Genomic DNA, 23,732 nt, shown 5'->3' on the forward strand with positions numbered 1-23,732 from the left:
TATTTGTTGTTGTCCTTAAGTGTTAAAGGGTTTAGCATTTGCGCCCGGATGGTGGTTTCTGTACTGAGCCTCCATTTCCTCCACCCAGGCCATCCTCCAATCCCACGCAGGAAGTGGCTCCAGCTCCCCGAAAGAGTCGCCTTCCCCGTGGAACGACGGGTAAAGAGTGCTCATGGGGGACGCCGGTGGAGAGAAGTCTGAACACACAACAGGGCAACATGTGGAGAAACATTTTTAATATTGAGCAGAGGGATTATATTAAAACAGAAATGCGTTTTTTTGCCTTTGGAGAGGGATGAGTAAACATTTCAAGACCTCTCAGGAGCACCATTCACGCTGATTCTCTGGGGAAAAGTAAATTTAGAAGGCTCTTTGAAGCAGCTGTCTGTCACTGAAAATAAAACTATTTTAAAGTGTTTGAGGCACCAAAACAAACATTGTCAATTCAGATTAGCCACGTTTTGTATTCTGAAAGTCCTGGCACATTTCAAAGACCTCTGAAAATGTACCAGTCTAAGAAAAAGCGATTAACGTTGAAGCTGGGCTCTGCGGTGTACAAATATGCCGCACTCTGTCCTACTGTCGTTTCCTTTAAGGTCTGCTTGTGTCAACAGGAAGTCACTGAGACAAATGACCAGAACCCACAATTTAATCCCTACGAGTCTTGCAGGTTTGAGTGTCTATGCAAGGCGGCGGACTTTGTTATTGATGTGATATTGCATTATGAGCTTCAGAGAAAAGGCGTACAGACTTCAGCAAAACAACCCACTGCTGTCTGTGTGAAAAATGGTGGAAGGACACGAGTGAGGGTTTGGCAAATGAAATAAAGTGAATGTGGCTGCAGAAGGAGAGCAGAGTGAGTGATGAGGTGACCGGGAGAAGGATGACTCGTCTGGCAGTTCATTTCCCTGAAAGGTCCTAAGTAATTGTGTCCCACCTTTTAGACATTTGACTAAACATCTCTGTCTCTTGGACTGAAAAAAAAAATCATAGAAAACCACTGATGAGCTCTGGAGATAATCTCAGACATGTGGAAAGGCTGTGTCCTGACCTCATGTTTGTTCAAGTTTGATTGATGTATTCTGAGTCTCTCTATCCTTATTGTTCTATCTAGTGGGATGAGTGAAGTCTTCTGGACCAACAGACTGATAGTGCCATCTAATGGTTGGATGTAGTAAACACATGTAACAAGGCTCTTGTAAATTTAGCCTCTACCTTTACTAAGTCATTTAATTACCCTGCCCCCCGAAAGGGGAGGCAAGGGGTATTGTTTTTGGTTCGGTTAGTTTCTTTGTTTGTTTAACACTCTAGCAGCAAAACTATTGGTTGAATTCATACCAAATTGGGTTTATAGATTGCCACTGACCCAGAATAGATCTGATTACATTTTGGGAAAAGTAGGTTAGGAATTTTCTAAATCTTCCCATTTACTTGTAATGGATGAAATATGTGGTAGGGGGTGGGGTTTGTTGTGCCTGGTACCACTTGTTTAATTTACACTTGTGCTTTTCTATTTAGACAAGTATCATTTCAGTATTATTTAAGTATTATTTCATTTCAGTTATACTCAAATGTTTTCTTTTTTGGTCAGATCTCAGAGTTCCAAACAACTTGCACCTTATGCATGAATGAACACTTGTTAATTTATTATTTTATTTATAGAATGTTGTGCAGTGTGACTTCACAGCTCATTAATTTTTTTTACATCCAAAGTGAAATATAATTGGAGTTCTGTCTGATGTCATCTGTTCTTATCAGTAACAAATTAAGGAGACATCCTGTTCATAGTGATCCAAACACAAGTCGACGGCTCCAAATACAGATGAGATCCAGACTCTTAAACCACATTTGGTAGTCGTCTCGACTACAGATGGTCTCATTCTTTTAGTCCCCTCAGTCGAGGACACACTGAAGGATGCCCTTTATATAAGTACAAGTACATACTTTGTGCACCATCTGCATCATCTAATTCTGTAACCCAACTTCCCCTATGATGTCTAATAATTTCAAATCAAGCCCAAAAAATAAGCTAAAATAAGTCCACACCTGGATTTAACTAAGGAAAAATGTAAAGACCTATCATTGGACAATTAACAGTGAGTAGCGTCACATGTCTTTAACAACCATCAGTTTGATAGAAAGCATAAAGACTGGCTAATACCAGGAGTCATGGGGTTATTAAAGAATGGTTTAGGACCATGAGACATCATTTTCACACATGGATTGGACACCAGAGTCCAGACGTGAACCACATTGAGAACCTATGATGGAGAAGACTTGACACTGTCATCTGACTCTATCATTAATACAAGATCTGGGACAAAAAAATAACACAACTATGGACAGAAATAACTGACATTGTGTTAGTTTATCGACAATGCCATGGTGACTGCATACTGTACTTATGACATTGCATAAGAATAGCAGGGCATAAACCAGGGATGTCAAACTCATTTTAGTTCAGGGACCATATTCAGCCCAGTCTGATCTCATGTGGGCTGGACCAGTAAAATAACCTATAAGTAATGAGAACTCAAAACTGTTCATTTTCTTTTAGTGCCCAAAAAGGAAATTTAATGATTAAAATGTTTACGTTTACAAACTATCCTAAAAACTAAAAAAAAAAAAGCATGACCTGAACAACTTGAAATATCATAAGATAAATAAGTCCAGTTTTAACAATAATATACCGCAACTTATCATTTATACATCTGCATTACAGATCCTAGTGGATCTACATTTTAATAACAGGCATATTATTGTTAAAACTGTGGAGACTGAAGTTAAGAACTACAGTAAGTTTGACACTCTTGACTGTTAATATATGCAGTGTAATTTTTGGGGATTGCAGGCAGAATTACAATCTTTGGTGGTCTGGATTTGGCCCATGAGCTGTACGTTTGACACACCTGGGATAAACGATGCTACAGTGAATGCATCAAGTGAAATATTGTGTGTATGTGGTTTTGTCTGTGGCCAGATTGGACAAGTTGTTTTGCCAAGGAATAGATCTGTATAGTTCTGATTTCTTCTATAGACTTGATTGTTGAAAAAGAAAAATTGATTTCAACAAATAGAAATGATGTGTTCATTTGAAAACACAGTGGAAAAGTAGGATTAGGTCAGTATTCCTTCTGGTGAGAGGCATAAACTCATGTACTCAGAAAAGCTGACTTGTGATCAGATTACTCTTGACCTGTATTAGTACCAGGTATAAACGGGGCCAGAGTCTTCCAATGCTCACCTGATAAAGAGGCTCCACTCATGGTCTCTGCCGCCACAGCCAGAAGGCGTGCGAAGTTGGCACTGTCGGTCGTGTAGCAGCTGTCCACTGAGCTGATGAGGCTGGTGCGGGCGCTGGCCATGTTACCGTCCATCACAGAGCTCCAGGTGTTCCACAGCGAGCTGTCCCACTCGCTGTAGCAGGAGGACGGTGTGCTCTGAAGGCGAGCCCGTCGAACGCCAACTGGAGCAGCCTCGGTGTCGGAGTCGTCCTCGGTCTGGGAGGAAGTGAGCGTCCTGCTGAAGTGGCCCAGGCTGTGGGAGAATGGGTGGGACAGGGAGGGGCGCTGCTCTGGCAGAACACTGAAGAAAGAGATTACATGGTCATTATTACAGCTGTTTTTTATGAGGTGCACAGTCGTGGAAAAAATTTAGACCATCAAAAGTTATCAAAAACAATGGTTATGCAATCAAGTACTAACTCCTGTGTGTATCATGTGACTAAAACAGACAGAAAAGAAAACGTGGAATGCCTAAAAGCACTGTTTTTGGCAGTACAATGCTATAGCTATTAATGTAAGAACTTCAGTGATTTTAGTTATCAAGAAAACATGGAAAATGGTTAGATATTAGCTCTTAAATTAAACTCTTATGAGCTATTTTTGTTGTTATCATTATATTTGTCCAAACAAGTGTACCTTTAGTTGTATCACACATTAAAATGAACAAGAAATTGAAGAAAACGAGGGGTGGTTTAATAATTTTTCCATGACTGTATGTCTAGCAGAGCAACCACAGTCCACAGCGTTCCCCACATCATTTGTACCTGCATCTCTCAGGTTTCGGGCTGAGCTCCAGGTACTGGGTGGCTTCCTGTGACGTCAGAGTGGCACCCTGAGTCCCGTCCAGTGACAGGGCGTAGGATGCAGTTGACTGGCGGCTGTAGGAGGGGCAGCTGTTGTTGTTAGTGGTGAGTGCTGGTCGTCCATGCTGACCTGACGGAGCACACACTGACTGGAGTGAACCCATATCCACTGTTAGTTTTGTGGAACGACTGGAACTGGCAAAAAAAAAACATAAGAGGGAGGTTTATAAAGCTGATTACCTTATGTACATTTGTCAGTATTGCATTATAAAATGCATATGCTTCAGAGTATGCTTCAGTCATTATAATGGTTATTTGCAACTACTTTCTTTATGTATATTACCTCCCAGTAGTTACAGCTTTTCTATAGCTCTAAATTGGACAAGAATATACTCAAAGGAAGGAAGTTTAGGCCATTTAATGTCAAGGAAATCCTTATTTTTTTAACCCCATCCTTGGGAGTCACTGCCATAAACTTGGTTAGACCTAAATGTAAAGAGCTTCTGTCGCCATTAGAGCTATTGTTATGTTAAAGGAAAGAGGTGGCCTTGCTTGCATTGTCTGTTTAAGGTCTGTCCTGAGTCGAATGAAATGATAAAAGAATACGACAGACTCCTCATTAGGCAGATTCATGGTTTGTAAACCTAAAATTAGTGTATGTTCAGTATTTAGGAGGAGCATAGGATTTAGTGTAGTCATCTAATGTTAACGCCTAAAATGCAACACAAACTCAGTGTAAGTAGAAAGTTAATAGTCCAACTGAACCATACCTCAGAAAATCTTTATACTGTGCATGTGGTGAAAGTGTTTAACTATGACTTTAAAGTAAACAGCTCTGAGCTGTGTGTTACCCTTCATCAGAGGTGAGGCTTTGTGTGTCTGTCATGTCGTCTGGGGGCATCGGTGGTGGTGGTGGAAGCATGTCCACTAGATGCAGTGATGCAGAGTAATGCAGGAGACGGGGACAGGCAGCAGCTTTTCCAAATTCTGGATTTCCACCTGGATGGACAACAGACAAAACTTACACTCATTAACTATCACTATAGAAGCTGTGTTCTAATGTCACTTTCCCACTGGAAGAAAATATTCTGCAACCCCATCACATACACACTGTTGCCCATAAAGTAGGAAAAAAATATGTTTCACTTCTTCATGAAATAAGTGACAATGTGATTTATTCTTAATAGAAAAAAATGTAAGTGTGATTCAGTATGTAATCATTGCACTGGTCAAAGGTGATTACTGATGTGTATAAATAGGAATAAAAAGAGGAATGTGTCTGAAAACATTGTTCCAACTTTATGCCAACAGTATAGTGTAGGAAACTATAAAACCAAGAGTAAACAAATGATTATGTGCTTAAAACAAAGTCAAAGGTTGTCCTTAAAATTTACCAAGGACTCACTTTTGCTGAGATTTGTAAAGAATGCATCTGACTTCAGTGTTGGAATACAAAGAAAAGCAAAGTCTGAATGCATCAAAAGCCTTGCTTGTTTGGTTGTATAGTCTACATAAAACACATCACATATGCCACTACATTTAGTTTTTTTTAACTCGTTGCCAACAGTAGTGAGTCATATGCAGCTAACAAGTCTGTAGGTATTTGGCATTTTGGCATTTAGCTTATACAACATAAATAAAACAGCCTCTATATGAGGTGTTAGATTGAAATGAATATGGAAGTCACTCAACTGCATGGCAGATGGAGCAGGTGTGTTTCCATGCAATTACACAATGGCAAATTCCCATTTTTAGATTTTTTTTTTTTTTTTTGGCCCCATTCAGACCGAGCACTGCCAATGAAGTCTTGTTTTGTCTCCTACTCAGTGGGTGTAATTGTTGAACTGACTTCAGCCTGGTTTCATTTTCATACCTTTTATTGTCAAAGAAAACTCCAATATAAGCTCTTAATTTTTTTTTTTTTTTGGAGAGTAATGAGAAACAGCTTTTGTCATACCATTTCGAGCTGATGGAATGTGGCTGAGTCTCTGTTTGTAGGCATCAGAGGGGCAGGTTTCATTCCTGGTTGACACTATAGGCACACTATTCACCGCATGCAACTCTGGAGAAAGCAGCATGTGTTGGCGTCACGGAGAACACATTATCATGAAGCTTTTGAAGTGGTGGGAGCAGTAGTCTAATCCATATTTACTCACCCTGCTTACTGTGGTTCCTTTTACATGATTCCCTAAGCACACCCATTCTCGGCTGAGGGCGTATGGCCTGTTTCCATGGTAGTGGGTCTGGGCTGCATATGGGCGAGGACTTGGCGACAGGCTGAGTGAATATCTGGATGGTTTCAGTCCCGTGTTGATGGGGTAGATGATGAGGCATTTTGGGACAGCGCCGTGGACTGTTGAAGGTCTTGAGTCCATTTCCCACCAGGTCCACGTAAAAAGTGCCATAAACGCCGCAGCTGTCTGTCACAATGGGCACTGCGGAGTCCATGCAGGTGGGGTCCTTCTTAGCTGAGACAGGGAGGCCTGAAACACAGACAAGTATGTACGGTTTCAAGTTCAGCTAATGATGCTTACTGCAATGGAAAAAAAGACATAACAAGTGGTGCCAGGCACAACAAACCCCGCCCCTTGCACCTATTGTAGCTTATTTTGGCATCGATCCAGCTGATGTCATCATGCCTATGTGTGTGCTGATGTGAACATATCAGTTGCCTCTATATATGTGTAAAGTTTGACGTAAATTGAAACAAAATTGATGCTTTTATAGACATGTGAAATTTCGCCCATTATAAGTAAATGGGAGAAGAAAAGAAATTTTTAAAAATTCATAAAAAATTTGAACTTTGATCTACTTTTCCCAAAATGTAATAAAATCTATTCTGGGCCACTGGCAATCTATAAACCAAATTTGGTGTGAATTCAACCAATCGTTTTGCTGCTACAGACATTTGAAATTTCACCCATTATAAGTAAATGGGGAAAAAAAAAAAGATTTAAGAAATTCATAAAAAAATTTAACTTTGATTTACTGTTCCCAAAATGTAATGAGATCTAATAATGTTGCTACTAGAGTGTTAACAAACGAACCAAACCAGAGCAATACTCCTTGCCTCCCCTTCGGGAGCCAGGTAAAAATCATTAACAACCTCTCAGGTGAATAGACTGGAATAAATATCCAGATTTACAAAGTGGAGCAAATTAGTAATAGGATGCAAAATAAAAATGTGCAGCTGGGATTGGTCATGTCTGCATTTGATGTACTAACAACACACACGTTTACAAAAATGATACTGTTTCTATTCATTCACAAATTCTTCAGATATTCCCTTTGCCCCCGAACCAGTTTGTGTTACACAGGTCTAATAGTAAAATGCCTCCAGAGTAAAAGTAGTGAAACTTCACCGCCTTTGAGTCACTAATAAAGAAATATTAAGTCAAAAATGCTGGTTGGCTGTAGTTCTGAAAGTACTTGGGTTAAAATGTGAAATTCTGAAAATGAATGCTAGAATGGGTTTTACTCCATAGTAATGTTTGTTACTTCAAAACACTATCTGCACATTATCATATATTCACTTTACAGGTCCTTTCTAAATTTACAAAAATCAATACATATGTGTAATAACACTTTGTCATGCACACTGAAAACATCAGCTGAACAGCACTTTTGTCATTTGTTTTCCACTTCATCTTTATTAAACTATGCAAGATTTAGCATATTTAATCTCTGAGGCAGATAACTGTAGACCAGTGTTATCATAGGGCTGTAATCAGGCAGACCTGATGAAGGTGTTAAATCTTTGAATAACACAAGTGCATCTTATTACCTGTAATCTGACAAACATAACCATAAGCTTAGGTGTTCCATTAGTTTCTCTCAGGCAACAGCAAAGCAGCACCTACCAAGGATATGTAGAGGAAGGAGAGGTTTTCTACAGCTGAATTAGAGGTGTTAGGACCTAAGGGGATGCACTGGTGATTCAGAAGTGGCAAAATTAGAACAAAAGAAGCACAGTTTTCAAGTAAATTTAGCAGATATTGGATAAAAAAGGTAGTACAAATATGATCACATAATCAAATTAAGTTGCAGTGACTGATGACTGGTCTATCCCTGTACATTACCACTGAATTCTGACTTCCACCATCTGAATCTTTTGTTGTTTATTGTTGGATTCTTACTCTAATTCTATAAAACAATATCTAATGTCCACGGTCCTGAATTTTAGAATTTAGTTACAGAAGTTAGAAGTTATTAAGATGAAGGTTTCATTACGTCTGGTAAGTTGTTGGTGTGGAGGATAATACTTTCCAATTGGATATGCTCCTGCACTCTTTAAATTAGGAACCTTAAGGCCGGGGACAGTTCAAGGGAAAATGTGGGCTGTGAAATCCAGCTACAGAAGCTTCTCATTTTCATTTGGTAAATTAAAAATGATGTGCCTTGGTAATCATATATTCTGATAATGTCTTCCTCTGGCATTCCAATAAATTAATACGAATGGAGAACATTCTCTCTTCTACTATGGATCTTTGGTTCTTGCAGGTGTTTCCTCCTGGTAAAACTGCAGCTTTTTCAAACACAACATGGGTGAAGATGAGCTTTTCCTGCTTTAAATAACAGTGCAATTGGCAGTAAAGGGACCTGAGTAAACCATTTTGCATGGTAAATTTAAACGGTAGTGTTAATCGTGGTTTTGCACTAGCGCAAAGTGTTAGTAAATCTGGCCTGATGCATGTTTTCAGATCTCAGTGACTTACTGCTGCTTCTGAGTCCTGGATATTTCTGACCTTGGGCCCATAAGTCCTGATACTTCTCATTGAAGTGGCCTTGTCTCCAGCCTCCTGAGATCCAGGGTGAGTCTGGTGCTGCCATCCTGTATAAGAAGGCATCAGGTGTCACAATTACCTGAATTTCATCGTATTTAGAGTAGAAAAGCCTTTATGGTCATTGTGTGTTCAATGAAATTGGAAGTGCTACTCCAGTCAAAGTGAATTAAAAAAACAAAATGTCAGAAAACAAATAGAGCAAATATAAAATTACAAAAAAGTAAAATATGAAAATAGAATATAAAGCTTGACAAAAGTAAAAGAATAGAACTAAAAGTAGAAAATAAAGGCAAAATATGAAAATAAAATATTTAAAATATTAACAGTGTGTACATCTACGAATATTAGCAATATTAACCCTTTCAGCACCTAAGTCGCAATACTGCAACAAGCAACATAACTGAATGAAACAGACACCTTTTCAAATCTTGATATCAAATTGAATATTAAAAAAAAACAAAAAAACTTCGGGTTAACAACAGTGTGAATATGATTATATGTGACAGACTATGAAAGTCTATAAAGAAATAATGCATTTGTGTTTGGACAAATATTGGATAAATATTGCATTGCTATTGTAAGAACAGAGGATTATTGAACGACTTATTGCACATAATTCAAATTAATTATTAGTTACTGCACATTATTGGAAGTGATTGCATGAGGATACATTGAGGGAAGTGACTGTACAATAGTCAGTTTAGTGTAAATGTTTGGTGCTAAGAGCTTACCTGTGTTTTATGATGAGATCTTCACTGGCTAGTCTGCGTAAGCCTGAGGAAAAAATAAAATATAAATGTATTAAAACAGATTTTAGTCCTTATAAGTGAATCTTAAATGAAGTTCAGCGGTTAAAAAGAGTGAAGTTCAGCCGTCTGTACCTTTGCCGTGTCCTGGTATGAGGTGGCCTGTTCTGCTGTGTCGTCTGTAGAGGTAGAAAGCTGCAACCATCAAAATGAACCACACGAGGGCGCCAATGGTGCCAATCAACACTGGGTCCTGAAGCAGGGCCAAGACCTGGGAGACGTCTCGTTTTTGGGTGTCGGCGTCTGAAGAACTAATCATCTGTGGGTCTGAGAAGAAAGAGGAGTTAAGAAAAACACAGGCGAATTAAGATGATACCTAAATAAATTCCTCATAGCTAAAGCTCACTGATGACAAATCCATGAGGGTCACTAAGCATTCCAACTCCAGCTCCGTTGACGGCTGCGATTGTGACCCAATATCGTTTCCCTGGTTTAAGAGCTGAAATCTCCAACTTGTGATGGCTGCTGTCCACTGTCCAGTTCAGGTAGTGATGTTCCCCAGACTCCACACACCACACCTGAGTGGAAAAAACATCTTTAATCTCAGTTCTTTGATGCTTTTACAAAGTGTTTACAGTACAGCAGTGGTGCCTTTGTTCAGTGTTTACCTGGTAACCCTGTATGATGCCATTGTGTGTTTCATGAGGAGGGGGCTCCCAGCTGAGGTGAATGGTGTTGTTCTGTTCATGGTTCACAGTTAAGGACACAGCGAGGGGGGAGGCACTTGGAACTGGAGGACGAGGAAACTGTTTAGTGTTAGCTCACACACCACAGTAAACGTACACAAATATTAATAGTTATAAAACAAATGCAAGAAAACCTCTACATACTCTAAATCCAAGTAATCCTGACCTGTCTCGGGGACTCTGAGGTGTCGGGTGTTGCTCTCCCTCCCGTACAAGTTGCTACCATAAGGACGGACTTTGAACTCGTACTTGAAGCCTCGTTTTAAGGGGCCAACCTGAGTCTGGAAGCTCGGCAGGGTCACCTTCTTCGCCGCCCAGTCTGAGCTGGCAGGCAGCAGAGAGCGATAAAGAACCTCGAACCCATCCAGGTAATGAGGCTGGACGGGAAGGGACTGTAGCTGATCAGAGACGAAAAACACAACACGGACCATACGTCAGAATGAACTGGTTTCGTTATATTATCAAGTGCTGAAAGAAAAGCAAGAGTCTGTGTATAGAAGCTGTTTTCTGATGTAGAGAGGAATAACTTTACTTCGACTCACCTTCCACTGGACTTGGGACATGTTGGACCCTGGGGCCACGATGCTCACATTTTCAAGAGCCACTCGCAGAGATGACAACTCCTTATGGAAGTCTTTCTGTTTGATGCTGGCAGCCTCTACAGACACAAAGCCTTTTTTGTATGTAAAATTATTCATTAGCATAAAAGTTCCTTTTTTAAGTGATACTGTCTTTAATAGAATAAATCTTTATTGTTACTGTTACAGGACTAATGAAAATCTGTTTTGCAGTTCTGTTATTTAGTAGCAAAAACACTTAAAGTGCAAAGAGACTATAAAAATTAGGGGTGCAACAGTACAGGAAGTCCATGGTTCGGTCCGTAGCTCGGTTTTTGAGCCACAGTTTCGGTTCATTTTGGTACATGTTTTGTGTGTAAAGAGAACAGTTCTCCCAAAATTATATTTTTATTTTGCTTGTCAGTAAAAACTGAATTTCACAGTCGGAACAAACTGTATCACTGTAGTTAATAAAATAGCACTTTCTCTCCTGAACAATATAACCCTTTCTTACTCCTTGACTACTTGTATACAGTTGCATAAAACAGACTCGTGCACACATTTTTTTTTTTTAATAAATAAATTCCTGGGCGACACGGTGGTGCAGTGGTTAGCACTCGTGCCTCACAGCAGGAAGGTCCTGGGTTCGATTCCGACACCAGTCGACTGGGGGTGGGACCTTTCTGTGTGGAGTTTGCATGTTCTCCCTGTGTCTGCGTGGGTTCTCTCCGGGTACTCCGGCTTCCTCCCACAATCCAAAAACATGCACTAACAGGTTAATTGGTTAATCTAAATTGCCCATAGGTGTGAATGTGAGAGTGATTGTTTGTCTTTATATGTCAGCCCTGCGATGAACTGGCGACTTGTCCAGGGTGTACCCCGCCTTCACCCCTATGTAGCTGGGATAGGCTCCAAGCGACCCCCGTGACCCTAGTGAGGATAAAGTGGGTTCAGAAAATGAATGAATGAATAAATAAATTCCTGTTCTGCATAGGGATGTAAAAGAAAATGACGGTATAAAAACGGCATAGCTACCTACTGTACGCATTTCCTTGTAATAGCCTGTCATGGTATTGTATGTATGTCAGAGTCCTGCTGGGTCGGGTACCTACATGTACTTAAAAGTGAGTTACTGTGTAGACAATGTGTTTAATCCCGGGTCAGGTCGGGTTGTGGGTCTAATGTATGCAGGTATGGGTGGGTTTGGAAAAGTGGTGGACTCATGTAGAACTCTAGGATGCTAGAGAGTTGCGGGGGTGGACTTTCGCCTGACTGGACAGGCACACACACTCAGTGGCCTTTTAAAGCTGTATATAAAGTGCCAACGCAAAATCAATTGTAAAACCGAAAAACCAGTAGTCTATAAGGGCGGATTGTCCCGTGCAAGGTGGACCGAATGGTACACCGTTTTCCTGAGTACCGTTGCATCCCTAATAAAAATATCACAAAATTATACTGAAAATATATACTGTATTGACAACACACAAAAAATTACACAGAAATACCAAAATATACAAAAAGCTAATTCTATACCACAAATGCAAGAAATATAAATATATATAAAGGCAGAAGGACATGTGCATGGTAAGAACAGAACTAATTCCAGCTGCATAAGACTTTTACCTGTAACTAATTATCTCACTTGACCGAGTCTTACAGCTGATGCTAGTTTAGACTGTTGTGGTACTTATTTCATGTATTCCAGCCAAACTAAATCCTTTGCTATTTCATTTGATCAGCTGTAGCATGGGCAGTGTTTCCACCTTCACCTTACCCTCCACTAGAAGCTGTGCGCTGGCAGTGACGACGCCTACATCATTGACAGCAGAGCAGGTGTACTTCCCAGCATCCTGTGCTGTCACATAATGGATCTGGAGAGTCTGATCTGGGTTTACAAGATACCTATGGACAGAGATTACAAATCCGGTCTTAGTCACGCCAGCAGTGTAGGTGTTCAGATAATGACATCTGTTTCTGTCTGTTGTGACTGCCATGAAACTCAGTCTAATTGAAGACTTCTGAGACTTTTCAAAGCCTCTCTACAACCATTAAGAAGGTTATTTAAGGTCTATTTCATGTCTTGTTGTGCTGGACTTGAGCGCTCCTGATGTGAACTAAGAAACAACTGGGAAAAGATTTTATTCTTTGTCTTTCAGAACAATTAAGTTACTTTATACCCAAAGTTTCTAATTTGAGCATTTCAATTTAATTCCACTTTATTGTCTACCACAGTGGACAATAAACACAAACAGCACACACAATACATGTTCTGGTAATCAAATAAATAAGTAGAGCTAAAATCACAAAAAAAAATCTCCCCCTTGACATGACCACATTTACAGGCAATATTTGTCAGATTTGCATATTTAACAGATTTATTTAACAGCATATTCAACACTGCTCTACATATGATCTTTTAGACATTTTTAGCTGTCAAAGGCATCCTGTATCTGCGACCTGAATGCACCAGTGTAAACTCCTGATGTAGAGGATGTTCTGTATCACTTGTGATAGACCTGGCCTTCCTGTTCACTATTCGTGTCATGCACTGTCTCTTACGACCTTTGGTGCTGACCTATTATTTCCTGCTGTTTTGATTTTCCTGAACCAGCTTCAAATTACTTCCAACAGACTTCTACTTAGAGATCCACTGTCATATCAACTGGACACTGATTTAGAGAGATATTGGTTGATGTCAGTCAATATCATTATCTGCAAATAAGATCTAATTTCACAGATGATACTGGATAATGTCCACTGTAGTGCATTTTGTATAGTTTTCCTGTGAATTTGTATGTTTGGATCTGTTTGTTTAAAGACAATGATGATGGACTGAACAACTTTAAAATGGTGACTATATTTACATTTACAATGAGAATTTTTTAAGGGGGCTAAATAACGATTAAAAACAATATAAGGAAAAAGAAATTCACTATCGTATCAGATCAGTAAATATATTACAATGCTGTAGAGTCCTTCTAGCCAGGGGAAATACAGAACTCTTTCACCTGTATTTTATTTTATGTAGTCATCTACTCAGTCATTCATTAGTTGAGAATGATGTAGATTTGTGCTGATTTACATTGTTATTCATAAATCAATCTTTTACTGCTTTTATACTGCAATTAATTCATCTGTGTAGGCTTGCTGTGTGTTTTTATTTTTTTGGCTGATTGTGATTGAGCCATGCTGAAGATGATTTTCTGTCATGACAGATAATAAAGTATTCTTATTCTGTCCTTTTTACCTCCGCCAGGAGGTATTGTGATCGCTTTGCTTTGTGTGTTTGCGTGTGTACATATTTGTTTGTTAACAAGATAACTCAAAAAGTTATGGACAGATTTTCATGAAATTTTCAGGAAATGCTGATACTGGCACAAGGAAGAAATGATTAAATTTTGGTGGTGATCGGGGGTGGGGGGGGCCACGGGGGCCCACTGATCTGCCTTGGTGGAGGTCTGCGCTCTGAGTGCTTTGCTTGTTAAACGTTGTTATCGGTTTCTGCCAATTTCCCAATCGGTGCATCCAGACTTCTACTAGATTCACTTGTTCAAGTCATGCCAACTTGCATTTAAGACATTTTAACGCCTCAAGTTCAGAATGTTGGATTTGTTAAGCTTTTTTAACAACCTGTGGAAATCCAATCAGTCCAGCCATTCATTATCCAGAGAGCGAGACGTCCGTTGACCTTATTTATTCTTTGGCCTGTCCTCTAGAGCCTTCATTAGGCTTGGTTCTTTTAGTATAATGCCTTAACAATGTTTGGATGAATCATTGTGACACACACCAGGCCCAGAGGTCCGTCTACAGTAAAGAACATTAAGAATCATTAAAATAGTGCTGTCTCTGTGTTTCATAAATAAGCTGTAATTAGATATAATCACAGAATATGACTGAGTGTATATGTATGAGTGTGTGCAGTGACTAAATACCGGCCGTTGGGCAGTGGTCCCTGCTCTCTGCTCCAGACCACGACAGGGGGAGGGTCACCTTTAGCTTGGCAGTAGAACTGGGCAGACTCACCCATTCGCACAGACACATTTTCTGGCTTCAACACCAGCACAGGTTTAACTACGGCAGAACAAACATGGGATTCAGTACTGTTTTCCATTGTCAGTGTTGTGAAAATACCAACGTGAATTTCAACTTAGAAACGGCTGTCGATGTCCAGTCTCACCGAGCACAGAGAGCCGAGCTGCCCTGCTTTCTCTCATTCCCACTGTGTTGCTGGCCACGCACACATAAGAACCAGAGTGGTTCTTGTCTGCAGGAGCAATGATAAGCTTCCCACTCAGCTCCTGCAGCAGAGGCACAGAGCAGTTGGCGTGAAGAAAACACACAGGATCCACGGTTCAGTGAGTTCAGTGGCAATTACAGCTAAAACTTCACAAATAGGTTACCTATGACTGTTAGCTGTATATGGTTTTGTCAGTTTATAATTTAGATGATCCAAATAGGGATAATTAATATTTAAAAAATCATATTGCAATTATTTTATAGATATTACAAAACCAACATAAGTCAGGACATTAAAGTGTACTTGTACTGGTCATGCTAACGACATGAATTGTGCTCTGTGTATTACTTATAAACAAGAGAGGCGCAAATTCACTAAAAAAATCTCCATAAATGCACCACCTTTTTATGTGAAATAGGCACAAGGGTAGAATCTATGGGTAGCAGCCATTGCTGGCTGAAGTGGCATACCATCATTGATTCCAGGTGATTGAGTGCAAGTAAACAAACAACAGTCAGTGAGCAATATTGAGTGGAAAGCACGTGCTTAAAAAAGCAAACTATGGCCAGCAATTTTGAGAAAATGGGTATAACCGGTTACCTAATCAATCCGATAATATGTCATCTTAGACTGGTGTCTGCTGCATGGGGTCAGTGACCAGTCCATCACAGCCCAGGTCATCGGACAAATGAACGACTCTGCGTCATTACCGGAGCTGGAACAGCCCGTGAGGAAGACAACATGACACTGACCATGTCTGACTGATGGAGCAGTGACTTGGTAGTTGAACGTACTTGACAACGGGCTATAACAAAATTTACCTAATGGAACTGTTAGTACATGGGATTCACTACAGGTACCCTTTAATGTGAATGGTTCCTTGTATTTCATGTCAATAGATCCCCCAAAAAAACCCAAAACATGCTTCTATTTTACAAAGAAGCATGGTCTCCCCTCTTATCCTACAGAAATATACAGAAAACAGAAAAAATATTAGAGATCCAACTATAGGAGATACAACAGTAATGGAAACGGGATATGGAGGAAGCCTGTAATCGTTATCTTTTTGTGTGTGGTGGAAAGAGACTAAACGCTTCAGTTCAGTCTGGTCTAAATTCTGCTGGCGACTGATTAGATAAACGTCTCACAGTGTAGTGGTGGTCAGCGCTGTTGATGGGCAGGCCGTCCTTTTTCCAGAAGATGTTAGGTTCAGGGTGTCCTGATGGGGGTTCACAGTTTAAGACCGCCACCTCTCCCTCCGCTACCTCCACATCACTGGGCTCCAAACTGAACTCCTCCTTCAAGGCTGAGACAGGTCAATAATTAGGTTAAATCATTTGTCAGTCTTTGATATTTATAGCATATGTGTCATACAACAGTACTGAATCCAATGCAGCAGGAGATATTCAAGCTAAAGCCAAATCTTCCTGTTGATGCTAATTCCTAAATTTATACTTAAGTTAATATTGATACGATACACTTTATTGTCCCCTTAGGGAAATTTGTCTTGGACTCCAAGAGCTGCACAGGTGAAGCTGCCAGTTAATAACACAAAGTTTTAGACTAGAACAAAGACGTAATCACATAACCCACACATATTGCACATACCCATATCACACAAGACACTCATAGATAATTAAAAAGAAATATGCTAGCAATAAATAACAATGACAAAGAATATCAAAATTTTCGCAATTTGATGGACCACTTGAAAAACTGTCAGTGAATATCAATATTTAAATTGACAATATCGCTAATTGCTAATGCTATTTTCTTTTTATTTATCTCCTTTTTATAGAGAAATAAAGAAAGAAATTTATTAGACTTTATTTGATACTAAATAATAACAAATAATATACAAAAATGAATAACTTCAGTTGTTTTAAAGTTTTTCAGCACCTCATTACATTATCTTTGAAAGGCCACAAATTCAAACAAACATACCTATAAAAAAACCTTCACATAAAAAAAAACCCCAAAACAAACATATCAACAAGAGATCAATCGTGTATGCTGATGATTATAATTGGCTCATATCAGCAAACATTATACCATATTCAGCTGAATGTATTGGTACATTTTCCCTTTTTTTGCATCATTTCAAACCTTTTGATCTAGACTTTTGGAAAACAAATACACTTGTTTGTAACATTACACTCTCTCTTTGCAACTACTGAGTACTTCGTATAAAACCATCATCCTTTCTCACAGCCTGAGATGAAAAGAAATTTCACAGACTAACATAAAGGACAAAGAAAATGAACAAATCTTAAGGCATAAGAAGATAAATCATGCAAATGTTTGGCTTTTGTGCCCAAATCGGTCTTTTCTCCACTGCAGCTCTAAGCTCAGTGTCCTGTAAAGGCGAGCAGCTGCTGCCTGTCGGCTCCCTGACTGAGGCCCTGATAAGTAAACAGCCAGGGGTCCGAGGTCAATTAACATCACTGTTTGACCCCCTCCCACGCAGCAAACACTGACATTGGACCTGCTACCTCTGTCCCTGTCATTATACATCTTCATCAGGTCTCTGCTTGTGTGCACAGTCACAGAGAAAACAGGCTGGATAAAGAGAGTAGATTTGTCTTAAGATTACAGCTCACAATATACAGCAGAATTAAGTCTGAATTTACATCATTCCTTTGCGTAATAATTGTGCACCTGTATAGCAATAAATACACATACATATTTCTAGGAGATAAAAAACAATATCTAATATTTAGGGTAATAAAACGGTAAAAGTAACCAGTATCGTAGTTCTGGAAAAAAGCAGATGTGTTGAGTGTGGTAAAACAAATCAAATGTTACCGTCTAAAACTTGGCTGTGTTATTTTATTTTCCCATCATTTTCCTTTAGCCACTTATTTCCTAAAATTTTATTACTAGGTCCAATTCCTATTTTATCTACAGTGTACACATACTACATAGCTGCACCTTTATTACACATGTAACACTGCACATTTTAATTACTTAATTACTTTAATTACTTTGTCTGCTATTAATTAACAGATGTAAAACACTGAACTGACACTGAAAATGACACTTAAATGAAGACAAACATTGTCTGTTGCTGTTATCATTGCTGTTATCAGTGTTATTTTCTGATTATTTCAGTTTTGTTATTTATTCCTTGTTTTGACCTAGGCGGACACATTAATCTTTTTTTTTTTTTTTTGGGGGGGGGGGGGTCCATCAGGCCTTCACACAGCATCTTAACTGAGCACAAATTCAATTGCAGAATTTCATAAAACATGTGAAATGTCTTATTTGCTGATAGTCAATGTCAGTCATTAATGCCAATGTTAGCTGACACTGATCATGTAATATGTAGGTATGTTATCTAATCAGAATATTTAATAATGCCTATTTAATCCTAAGAGACCTAAAACTGGCCGACTTTCAAATGAATTTTTCTCTAGATTTAATGTTTCCTAAATTATTTATTACTACTCATCATCATATCATTCACTGAATTGCATTTTTCAGTGAGTAAGGATTTTTTTTTAATGTGCTGATCATGTACTGTAGACATTCATCTCAGAGTAAATTCAAAGATATAACAGAGAAAACTGAAGAAAAAAATGACTTTTTCAGCAAAATATATAATTTACTGAACCTAAACCAAGTGTCTACAACCACTGCCATTTGTCAAACTACATGGGCTTTACAGGTGACTCAAAGTTACCAAAGATCATGGTGTTTCCACGTACACTTTAGAGCCTCTGAAAGTCCAAATGGGTCATATCTGATGAGGAAAGATAGAATTTTACCTCAGTTATCAGTATTGGTGTATATAAATGGTTCAGAAGTTAAATATTTTGGATCAAAGGTTTGGTTGCTGTGTAGGTCTCTCAGGGTTAACGGAAAGAACCCGAGTATAAACTTTAGTAGCTGAAAAACAAACATAAAGCATTAAACCACAGCACACGTCTTACCTGCTATGTACAGTGATGCATTGCGACTGACGGCCTTGCCTTCACTGTTCGTGGCCACACAGGTGTAAACACCTTCGTCGGATTGACCTCTCTTTCCTCCGACACTCAGAAAAAAGAGGCTTCCCTCTAGTAAAACCAGGGGCTGCAGGTGTCCGTAGGTCTTCGCCGTCTCCAGAGGCTGACCGTTCCGCAGCCACTCAATGGTTGGCTGTGGGTTACCATCAGCTCGGCACGACAGAGTGGCCGGACTGCCGACTTTTACTACCACGTCAGACGGGTGGTGGACAATGCGTGGCGGCGTTTCCTCTGCACGGACTCTGAAACCTAAACGAGATGCAATGAGTAGTGAAGTGTAATAATAACATCCGCAGAGAAAAAGCTGGGGTAGTTAAAAAAAAGCAGTGACTTCTGAACTTACTTTGACTTCACTGTAAATATTATGAAGGCGAAACATTTAATGTTCTGTCTGATCAACTTTGATTTGGGGTGGAATATAATTCATACACTGTATATTCAATCAATCCAAAAAAGTTTAATAGCAGACATTTTAATTCACTATACTACAAAATTTACAGGTACACTTTAAATCTGAAGTTTGAAGTTTTGTTATTTTTTCAAAGGGACAGTGCATGTTAATAAACACAATATGTGCCAATACGTAAGATTATAGCCAAGGCTAATTTGAAAAAACAACATAGTTGATGTAAAACAGTACAATCCAGTGTACTCCTTCAACAGACAAGTAAAATACATTATCTTATACATTTATGCTACATCATACACAACAGACATACACAACTTCAGAGTGTCAGATGACTTAAAAAGAGACGGTGGAGGCAGGTTTGATTGTACAATAACAATGATTTCAATTGTTAAGTGAATGAGCTGAGGGTGGGCAGGTCTCAGATAACAGTAAGTAATGTGTTCCAAGTTTGAGAGGCATGGTATGAAAAAGTAACCCATTCAAAGGCGCTTCTTCTACATGGAATTACAGTCACCTTGGGAACTTTTTAGGGCACTTATATAGAACAGATCAGTCAGTAACGTTAGGATAACCTTTGTTGAGATAATCCAAAATGTCTGCAGCAAAAATGCCAAGTTAATACTAGTGATGAGGTAAAACTGAAAGACAGACTGAGGATCAACAACTCATGGTCACAACAATGTTCCTCAAAACTAGGATGAGAAGATATTTGCATATTTCACCTTATACTGTGCAGAATATGATTAAAATATTCACTGAATTTGTGGAGGAATGTTTGTGAGTAAAAACATAAGCCTGAGCTGAATACTTGTAATCTTCAGCTCGGATGCTCCTGCATCAAAAACTATTATTTATCTGTAAATGAGCCCCAAACCCGTGTTAAGTGCTTCCATATGTAGTTACAACCACAAATATGTTTTAAAGCTTCTTCTTAAAGGTTTCTTTCGTGCTCAGTTTATGTTAGTGTCCACACTGATCCATAGCCATATGTAATGGACCACAAATCATGTTTCTGCTACGGTCATGGTCAATCCCAGATGTCCCAGTTGTTTTGGAATGTGTTTCAGACCTGAATGAATGCACAATGGAATGGATTTTACAAACACAATGGAGTTGACCAGACAAAACAGGAAAAAAACCATGTAATATCTTGCTCAATATTGTGTGGAATGAAATGTAAGTGAAAGTACACTTGGAAATCACTGCCTTTGGATTTATCTGTATTTTCCCCTCAAACTTTTTCTGATAAAGGAGTGTATATTTACATTTCTTTAGGGCTCGGTAACATCAAATTCGTTATGGTGGTGCGTTTTTTTGTTTGTTTTTTTTTGCACTAAATTAAGATTATTCCTCTGTAGATTTTTCTTGCTCAACGAAAACCAAGAATGCAACTTGCTTGGTGCTTTCAAATATTAATTTCCATATGTCATGTATGGTGTATAGTACAATATTTTTCAGTCATGTATTGTCTTCGGTTCATGTAGCAAGAGAACAATCAATCATAAATTGTGCATAACCTTCAAAAAAATAAAGATTTAAATGTTTTGGTTGTACTGCTTAAGTCTACATTATAGATAGAGCTGCACAATTAATCAAATCACAGCCACAATATCAGCCTGTGAAAATATACTGCAAATAAATCCCAAAAGGCTGCAATTTAAAAGGTTGAATGTGTGGATTTGGTGACAGAGAAAAAAGGCTTTTGTTTTTGGAATTACACTTGTGATTCAGTATCAGTGCTTTAGATGGATAAAACACGTACCAATGATCCATCTTCAGCGTTTAACATTATGACCTTGTATTTAAGAACCATGACTAAACTGCAGGTCCTAGCTCTATGCATCACCACCCTTCACTGGCAACAGAACACCAACAACAAACAAAGCTCTGCTACCAACAAACAATGTCTATTTGCAGCCAGCAGCAGTGGAATGCCATTGTTTGAGTTTCCCGTCGGGTTGGATGACCACACTCAAGGAAACAGGAGACTATGATCAGCTTCCTGACAGGAGAGGAAACCTGAGGCTCGCAGGAACATCAACCCCAACAAGAGTAGCTTGGAACTCCCTTCAGTATATCTGAATAACATAAAAGATATGCCTCGAGAGGAATTTTACCACTGACTTTCTGATTTAAAAGCAAAATAATTCCTTTAACTCTTAAAATCAGAGATGAAAAATGCATTCATATCATGGTATAAAGGCTACTAAGGTTAACAAGATTTATGAGCTAGATTATCCCTCACAGATGGTGCTTCCTGTCTCCCTGTCTCACAAACATAAATCAGTGTTTAGGCTTAAACTGCATGTCCAGACTAACCACCTGCATATTGCCAGTCACTTGTACAACACTTTGAAACAATAAAAGCTAGTAAATATGCTAGACAGTTACTGTAGACAATATGAAACCATCTGGAGATCTTCACATCTATGTGCAACACCATCTGAACTGCATATAACCCTAATCTGACCAAATATCTTGGCTGTCCAAAATGGGCAAAAGCAGTAGACAAAAAAGGTTGTACAACTTGAGCACTCCATTCATTCACTGAAGCAGGAAATGCCTAAATTAGAGCTAACAATAGCCTATTTAACCTCATTGTCAATGTGTCGCTTCACATTTAAAGTAAAAAAGGAAGCAGCCACAACATCTCTTATGTTGTGATTAAAATATTCTTAGGACTCCTGCATTCCTTCAGGCACATTTCTCAGGAGTGATGCAGTGATGAGGATGCTCATTCTGTAGGCGCTGGCAAAACTTGATGTTAGACTTAAATAGCAAAGTGTAAAAAGGCTGAATTTGTTCTGTTAGATGCCTCATGGTCATCACACCTTACATTTTTGTTAGAGCATCACACTTACTGAGGTGTCAAGTTAGGTTGAACTTTTTTAAGTATTGTTTAATGTGGATCTAAAGGTGTAAATGTTGCATTGCAAGGGGTTATTTAAGAGTGTTTACTTTATGTAGCATATGATGGTGAAATAAACTTTTTTCAAGTAACTTATGCAGTGTCCAAAATCAGCACCTGTTGCCACATAAAACAAATTTAGATACTATTCTGTTGGGTATACTTGCTTTTTTTTTTTTTTTTTTTTTTGGGGTGGTGGTTTTAGAGGACTTTTGAGATGTTATAGATAGATGACGTATACATACCAGTTTCCATTAAGAAAAAGCAGTACTTGTTAATAATTAAAGCCCTGTATTTTAACAGTGATTTATATTAAAAACTTACAAAATGCTTATGAAAATAAAATAAAATCCTTCAATTTTAAAAGAGAGAAGCTTTTTAGTGTATAAAACCAATAAAAGAAGATTGAGGCAGATAAGGGAAATTAAAACGTTAAATAAAAATCTAAATTTGCACTGGTTGTTATAACATATTATAACGAATTAAAATCAAAACATGACCCACAGTACTTACCTGTTAAAAGAACTCCAAATCCACATAATAATACCCCAAAAATCATCATTTATGAAGTTTCTAAAGTCAGATATTTCCACACCGGCTGATGAAGTAAGTTAGAATTACTCTGTGCTAGTAAATTAGGTCGTAAAACGCTTTGTCTGTCATTTCCCCGGACATAAAAACTTTATAGTTCGAACCCAGAAAAGCATAAGTATAACTTTAACTGGAAAAATTACTTGGAAAACACTTTCATGACAAAAATCGGCGCTAACTTGTCTCGCGCTGTATACACTGAGACGTTCAGGAGACGGTGACTTTAAGTTTCCGGTCAGACAGGAGTTCAAAATAAAAACCGCGTTAGGAAATGTTCATTACATCGTAAAGTACAACATGTATTTAACAATTTACAATGGTATTATATGCTTTAAGTGAGCACCAAGTGTGATGCTAGTAAGAATATGTATACTACAAGCTAAGCTATTATTTTGGAATAATATCAGACGGTTTTAATTTGAAGGTGGCATTGTAAGCTTCCGGATTTGTGAGCGCTCGTTGTGGCTAATTTGACTAGCAACATGATGCTAATTAATCAATTAATATGTTGATTTATTGAATAATTTCGAAGCGGTTACTACTTCCACCTGTCCTCATATCCTTTTTATCATTACTGAAGACGAAATATTTATATTTGATACTATTAATGTACATTTAAGCTAATATTTATCTGTTGAGTACTAAGCATAGTTCAGTCAT

The 23,732-nt window shown here is 38.6% G+C and overlaps 1 protein-coding gene across 2 annotated transcripts in view; it reads right to left on the reverse strand.

Annotated features, from left to right (window-relative positions):
• The window catches only part of robo4 (roundabout, axon guidance receptor, homolog 4 (Drosophila)), a 24,307-nt gene extending 1,041 nt beyond the window's left edge, over positions 1-23,266 (reverse strand). Inside the window, exons 1-19 of one of the 2 annotated variants that reach the window (XM_030154824.1) lie at positions 22,995-23,266; positions 19,090-19,413; positions 16,306-16,463; positions 15,098-15,218; positions 14,853-14,991; positions 12,695-12,822; positions 10,906-11,021; positions 10,530-10,761; positions 10,286-10,407; positions 10,024-10,195; positions 9,753-9,944; positions 9,603-9,645; positions 8,803-8,918; positions 6,244-6,570; positions 6,045-6,149; positions 4,939-5,086; positions 4,049-4,282; positions 3,245-3,585; positions 1-197 (exon numbers count right to left, since the gene is read on the reverse strand). The exon at positions 1-197 is cut by the window's left edge and continues 1,041 nt beyond it. In XM_030154824.1, the coding sequence (XP_030010684.1) occupies positions 16-197; positions 3,245-3,585; positions 4,049-4,282; positions 4,939-5,086; positions 6,045-6,149; positions 6,244-6,570; positions 8,803-8,918; positions 9,603-9,645; positions 9,753-9,944; positions 10,024-10,195; positions 10,286-10,407; positions 10,530-10,761; positions 10,906-11,021; positions 12,695-12,822; positions 14,853-14,991; positions 15,098-15,218; positions 16,306-16,463; positions 19,090-19,413; positions 22,995-23,043 (3,249 nt within the window). In that variant the 5' untranslated portion in view covers positions 23,044-23,266 and the 3' untranslated portion in view covers positions 1-15. Of the gene's footprint in view, positions 198-3,244; positions 3,586-4,048; positions 4,283-4,938; positions 5,087-6,044; positions 6,150-6,243; positions 6,571-8,802; positions 8,919-9,602; positions 9,646-9,752; positions 9,945-10,023; positions 10,196-10,285; positions 10,408-10,529; positions 10,762-10,905; positions 11,037-12,694; positions 12,823-14,852; positions 14,992-15,097; positions 15,219-16,305; positions 16,464-19,089; positions 19,414-22,994 lie in introns of both variants that reach the window. The other variant, XM_030154822.1, reaches the window with a different exon arrangement.
• Positions 23,267-23,732: the final 466 nt, after the last annotated feature.

This window comes from Sphaeramia orbicularis, chromosome 14, assembly GCF_902148855.1.
Source record: "Sphaeramia orbicularis chromosome 14, fSphaOr1.1, whole genome shotgun sequence".
NCBI lineage: Eukaryota > Metazoa > Chordata > Actinopteri > Kurtiformes > Apogonidae > Sphaeramia > Sphaeramia orbicularis.